The sequence below is a fragment of the Rhinoraja longicauda genome, chromosome 5 (assembly GCF_053455715.1).
Source record: "Rhinoraja longicauda isolate Sanriku21f chromosome 5, sRhiLon1.1, whole genome shotgun sequence".
NCBI classification, from domain to species: Eukaryota; Metazoa; Chordata; class Chondrichthyes; order Rajiformes; family Arhynchobatidae; genus Rhinoraja; species Rhinoraja longicauda.
Window position 1 is genome coordinate 109806 of NC_135957.1, and position 6668 is coordinate 116473.

Sequence of the window (6668 nt, forward strand, 5' to 3'; positions counted from 1 at the left end):
AAGACACATGACCCCAACACAAACGTCCATCACAGTGACTCCAAACACCCCCTCACTGTGATGGAGGCAACAAAACTTCCACTCTCTTCCCCACGCCCATGGACAGACAGCTCGTCCCCGACCGACCCGCACAGTCCCCGCAAGGGGATGGCCCGCGGCCGAGTCGCACTGGGCGCTGAAACATCTCGCGGCCGAGCCGGGCGATGGAAGGCCACGCGGCCGAGCCGTGCACAGCTAAGTCCCGCGGCCGAGCCGCCCCGGGCGATGTTAGGCTCCGCGGCCGAGCCGCACCTGGCTCAAAGGGCCAAATGGCCTCCTCCTGCACCTATTTTCTATGTTTGTATGTTTCTAGCTTCCCTTTAATACCATGTTCTCTCATCCTCTCTAGCCCCTTATCAAAGGCTTTCTAAAAATCTAGTTAAATAACATCCACTGTCTCCATTGTCTGTCCTGCTACTTACTTTCATAAGTCATCATCATCAAGGAATCGTGGTGTCAACAGAGTTGTGCACAACTGGAGCAGGTCGGTTTTGTCCTCCTTCAGTGAAGGGCAACATCTCACGTGTCTCCCCAACTGTGTGCTGAGCCAAGGAGTCACTGTGGGACTGGAGATGTGATCAGTGACCAGCTCTGTTTCTGAGTAAGAATCGACACGGAGACCCAGTGTTATCATGCATCACGCTCTTTATTTCACAGTGAGAATACATTCCCAGCAGTTTGGAAAACAAAGCACTCGCAAAGAATCTAAAGATAACGGCTTATTAATGCCGCAAGAGCAGCTGAGAATGGACTGGTGTTAACAGGAGCAATGGCCCACTAGTAGCTCCTCCAGTCAATGAGTTGCTTTCCCTACAGCTCCCAGGGATTACACTCTCCACATTGTAGAGGACAGGACACTGAACAGAAATGTTGAAGTGGTGAAATATTTTGCAAACCATAAACGCACTGCCTCCTTGAAGTGTGGGCATTCCCTTATTTAGTGTTCTGGTCTGGAACCAGCTCTGAGTGAGGTCCACATTCCCGGATTAGATCCCTCCATGATTCCACCCCCACAACCCCAGTGCTCTGTGGTCCCAGCCCTTCCCATTTTCAACCAGCTCTTTTCACATCATCTTTCACTGTTCTGCCCAGTAACACTGGGATAAACACACAGCGACTCCATCCCAGTGTGAAGAGAGCATGTCCTGTTAAAGTGCCTGTCCTCACAACCATCTCATTCTCAGCCTGAGCACAAATTGTTTGAAGCAAGATTAGAGGATAGGGAAATTCCCACAGTGATTCATCCTGTTGCCCAGAGGAGGCCCCCACCCGTGTACAACAGTGCAGTGTGGAGACTTGGAACAGATACCAGAGTTCATCCAATGTGTGCAAATCAACCAGAGGTGGTTTTGCTCCTTTAAGATGTCACAGAAACACACAAAGCGCTGGATAATTCAGCAGGTCACTCAGCATCTCTGGAGAACATGGACAGGTGATGTTTCTGGTCGGGACCCTTCTTCAGACCATCCATGTTCTCCAGAGTTGCTGCCTGACCCGCTGAGTTACTCCAGCACTTTGTGTGTTTTTTGGTAAACTGGCATCTGCAGTCCCTTGTTTCTGCAGAACTACATGATGTTGTTGTAGTGGGTGGGAGAGCTTCATTAAAGTTAAGGATAGAGTTTAGCACATCTCACTGTTTGGAATCTGAAAATGGAACGGAACATGGGGGAGAAAAGTTCCCTTTCCTTTTTCCAGGAACGCAATCTGGAAAAGTCCACGCATGTTGAACCATATAATGTAAACATCGTATTTATAAATGGAACGATGGTCATTTTCCAAATCTTTCTTGAATTCATTGGCGAGACGTTCATAGTCTTCAGTTATCTCCTGATATGTCCTGTGAACAATTTGGAATTAATATCGAATAGCTTCACGGTTAAATTAACAATACAATCCTGTCCCAATTGCTGAGGTTGGCAGCAAGCTGGTGTCATCAGTCCATCTATTTTAGTTTAGTTTAGTTTATTGTCACGTGTGCTGAGGTACAGTGAAAAGCATTTTTTTGTTGCCTGCTATCCAGTCAAAGAAAAGACTAAATGTGATTCCAATCAAGCCGTCCACAGTGTACAAATACAGGATAATAGGAATAATATCTAGTGCAAGATAAAGTCCGATAAAGTCTGATTAAGGATTGTTCAAGAGTCTCCAATGAGGTAGATGGGAGGTCAGGACCGCTCCCTAGTTGGTGAGAGGATGGTTCAGTTGCCTGATAACAGCTGGGAAGAAACTGTCCCTGAATCTGGAGGTGTGCGTTTTCACACTTCTGTACCCCTTGCCAGATGGGAGAGGGGAGAAGAGGGAGTGGCCGGGGTGAGGTGGGTCCTTGGTGTGGTCCCCACACAGTGAGAGGCAGGGACAGTGAAAAGCAGATGGTCTGAACTCACTCTGCCCCCCTCAGTCCTTCTCATCCTCCCCCCTCATTCTCACCGCCTCAGACTGTGCAACTCCAACACTCACACGAGTAATGAACCCGATTTTACAATTGAACTTGAGATAAAGGAACCACTAGGAGGTAGAGACCACAATATGATAAGATTTAACCTGGAATATGAAAGGGAGAAGGTGAAACCGGATGTGTCGGTATTGCAGCAGAGCAAAGGGGCCAACCGAGGCATGAGAGAAAAGCTGGCAAAGACTGGCTGGAAAGGGGCTTTAGTAGGAATGATGGGAGAGCCGCAATGGCAGGGATTTCTGCGGATAATTGGGAAGGTGCAGGACCATTCCATTCCAAAGAGGAAGAAAGATTCCAGGGGGAGAATAAGACGGCCGTGGCTGTCACGGGAAGTCAAGGGCAACATAGAAGCCAAAGAGAAGGCGTATAACATTGCAAAGATGAGCAGGAAGCCAGAGGATTGGGATGTGTTTAAAGAACAACAAAAAGTAACTAAATGGACAATACGGAGAGAAAATATGAAATACGGATGTAAGACAGCCGATAATATAAAAGAGGAGAGATAGCAAGAGTTTCTACAGATATATAAAGAGTAAAAAAGAGTGGGCGTTGGGCCGCTGGAGAATGATGCAGGAGAAGTGTTAACGGGAAATCAAGAAATGGCAGAGGAATTTAATAACTTTTTTGCATCAGTCTTCACAGTGGAAGACACCAGCAGTATGCCTGCAATCTAGAGATTCGGGGGGTGGAGGTTAGTGGAGCGGCTATTACTAAGGAGAAGGTGCTAGGAACACTGAAAGGTCTGAGGGTAGATAAGTCAGCTGGACCGGATGGACTGCACCCCAAGGTTCTGAAGAAGGTGGCCTCAGAGATTGTTGAGGCATTAGTTGTGATATTTCAAGAATCACTAGAGTTCGGAGTGGTTCCTGAAGATTGGAAAATTGTGAATATCACCTCGCTGTACAAGAAGGGAGCAAAGCAGAATAGTGTAAACTATAGGCCGGTTAGCCTGACCGGTGGTCGGTAAGATTTTAGAGTCAATAAAGGATGAGGTTACGCAGTACTCAGAAGTTCATGATAAAACAGGCCAAAGTCAGCATGGTTTTGTCAAAGGGATATCTTGCCTGACGAATCTGCTGGAGTTCGTTGAGGAAGTTAACAGCAGGACAGACAGAGGGAAGTGCTAAAGGTATGGTTTACCTAGATTTTCAGAAGGCCTTCTATAAGGTGCCGTACGTCAGGCTGCTGGGGAAGATGAAAGGCCATGGTATTAAAGGGAATATACTAGCATGGATAGTGGGTTGGCTGGATCTGCACTGTGTCTCTAAACTAAACTAAACTAAACATGGCCTGTCTCCAGGAGCGGACTGAGTGACACTAGGTCCTCGATGATGGCCATGATGCCGACCCGTGTGGACTAGCCCACTCACCACAGTCCCACCGTGCCTGAGTGTAGTGTTGTCAGGAAGACCATGTGGAAATGTGTCAACACGATAAACACCAACAATCTCACCTGACGTAAGCTTTCGTTGCCACACAATGCCTGACACGAACTGATGGGTCTTTGGGATCAGGTGGACTTTGGACTTCAAGAGGCAGGTAGATAAAAAATGAATATTCCTGCTTCATAACGCCATTTTCAAATGGGGCGTAAACTGCCAAAGGAAAAGAGATGGGAACGATTGTATCTGTGGAGAGAGAACAATTTTTGGTTACATAGTGTAAGAGGAGAACGTTGAGGATGGGAAAGGTCATAAGTGGAGCATTGACATAACGTCACTGAGCTGAAACATTAACTCTGTCCCTCTCCACAGCCACTGCCTGACCTGCTGAATATTTCCAGCATTCTCTGGTTTTGTTACAGGTGGGGACACAGCGAATGGTCCTGGGTGTTGGAAAATCCCCATCCCTCCTAATCAAACAAAAATCACCAACCATGTCCCCCACACCCAGTGCACCGACCTGAGACGTTTCCTCTCCTGATCTCTCAGTGCCTCTTCATTGTCTCCTCAAATCAATACAGTTTTAATTTCAACTTTGTGACACACGCCCTCTCATGTGCACACAGCAACGCACAGATACTGACACACACCAACATATACATAGACAAACATACACAGATACAGCCAAACACACATATACATAGACAAACGTACACAGTTACAGACACACGCACACATATATAGACAAACACACACATATACATAGACAAACGCACACATATAGACACACACACATATAATAGACAAACGCACACATATACATATACAGACACACACACACATCTACATAGACAAACGCACACATAGACAAACGCACAAATATACAGACACGCACCCACATATACATAGACAAATATACACATATACAAACAAACACACATATACTTAGACAAACACACACATATACAGACACACACACACACATATACAGACACACACAGACACACGCACAAAAAACACACACATGCCCCTCCACATACACATACAGACAAGCGCAACCACACATATACATAAACAAACACACACATCTACATAGAAAAACATACACATATTCAGATAAACACACATAAACACAGACAAACATACACATATACAGACAAACACACACATATACAAATGCGCGCGCGCGCACGCACACACACACACGATTCTGGACACACGGTGAAACTGCGTGATTGTGCCTTTGCCCAGTGTTCCCCACAGTGGAGTTCCCTCCCACTGAGCCCCCGCCTCAGTCACAAGAGGATCTTCTCACCGCCCCCCAGGAAGATACGTTCTGTGCTGTAACATTGAACAAACATCTAACGTACCTGCAGCGTTACTCGACTGTGCATAACCATAAAACTTGCTCAGGGCCACCTCAGTTGCAGTCTTGAAATCTGTTCCATTAATAAACGTAAAAAGCCACTGCCGTTCTGGGAGAGACTGTTCTTCATAAGTCTAGAGTGGTGAAAGGAAACAGAGGAGACAAAGGACCAGTGATGAAGTTCAGGGGCAGCGTCTGTGTTGGGAGCCATGATGTGGGAGTTTGATCAGTCCACAGTCTCCATGTTCTGACTGGACTGATCTACTGAGAGAATGTGGTGAATTTACAGGACTTGCTGCCAATGGAATGATTTTGTTTTGTGGTTGTGTTTAAACTTTGCAATAAGCAGAAGGTTCCCTGGCAGGAAGGGAGAGAGTGGAGAAGGGGTGCGAGTGTTCCTTGATTATGCTGGTGGCCTTGCCGAGGCAGCGTGAAGTGTAGACGGAGTCAATGCAAGGGAGGTTGGTTTGCGTGATGGTCTGGGCTGTGTCCACACTCTCCTTATAGCTAATACCCACTAATCCAGGCATCGTTCTGGCAAACCTCTTCTGCATCCTCCCCAAAGCCTCTAGTTCCTGCCTGTCATGTGGCAACCAGAACTGCAGGCAATACCATTGTGCAATCTGGATACACTTCCACCCTCTCTGGGATAAACTCCAGCATTTCTGACCATCTCCCTGGAAATACTCGAAGTAGACTGGGAATTCCACTGTGGGAGCAGAGGGACTGAGCTTCACCCAGACTGTGCTGCCATTACTGAGCTGACACCTAGTGTGTCCTGCAACACATTGACCTGCCCTTTGTGTGAGCACTCGTCTCCTGAATCCATTTCCTAAAGGACCGGCTTTAAATGAAAGATCAGTTCCCCCTTGTTCACTTCTCCCTGTTTCACTCTATCTCACTGTGGTCAATAAACGATTACAAAGTTATAGGATGAGGGGCAATCTAGTAGAGGTGTGTAAAATCATGAGAGGAATCGATCGAGTGGAAGCACAGAGACTCTTTCCTAGAGTGGGGGAATCGAGAACCAGAGGACATTGGTTTAAGGTGACGGGCTGGAAAACGTTTAGGAGGAATCTGAGGGATAATCTATTCGTGCAGATGGTGGTGGGTGTAGGGGATAAGCTGCCAGAGGAGGCAGTTGAGGCAGGGACTATCGTGATGATTAAGATACAATTAGACAGATACTTGGATAGGACAGGTTTAGAGGGATATGGGCCAAATGCAGGCAGATGGCACTAGTGTAGATGGGCATGAAGGCCGGTGTGGGCACTTTGGGCTGAATGGCCTGTTTACACACTGTGTGACTCTATGACTCTATAACACCACCACAGACAATAGATTTTCCAACAATACATACACCATAATTAATGGTTTCCGTGAATGGGCCACAGATCATGCTCTTGCACGCTTCCAACTCACGATCATC

General features: G+C 46.8%; 1 protein-coding gene across 1 annotated transcript; it reads right to left on the reverse strand.

Annotated features, from left to right (window-relative positions):
* Nucleotides 1-735: 735 nt before the first annotated feature.
* On the reverse strand, nt 736-6068 carry LOC144593822 (uncharacterized). The gene is made up of 4 exons (XM_078399938.1): nt 5997-6068; nt 5244-5373; nt 3945-4119; nt 736-1876 (listed from the first exon to the last, which is right to left on the reverse strand). Exons 1-4 carry the CDS (start codon nt 6066-6068, stop codon nt 1660-1662), a joined length of 594 nt encoding a protein of 197 aa, XP_078256064.1. The 3' UTR covers nt 736-1659.
* Between the last annotated feature and the right edge of the window lie 600 nt (nt 6069-6668).

Excerpts from the sequence above, each read along its gene's own strand:
- LOC144593822 (XM_078399938.1), bottom strand. The coding sequence starts at position 6,068 with ATGGATTCAGGAGACGAGTGCTCACACAAAGGGCAGGTCAATGTGTTG. Across the intron at positions 5,374-5,996 it reads ACACACTAGGTGTCAGCTCA|ACTTATGAAGAACAGTCTCT; the intron begins GTAATGGCAGCA and ends TCACCACTCTAG. Across the intron at positions 1,877-3,944 it reads GCAACGAAAGCTTACGTCAG|GACATATCAGGAGATAACTG; the intron begins GTGAGATTGTTG and ends AATTGTTCACAG.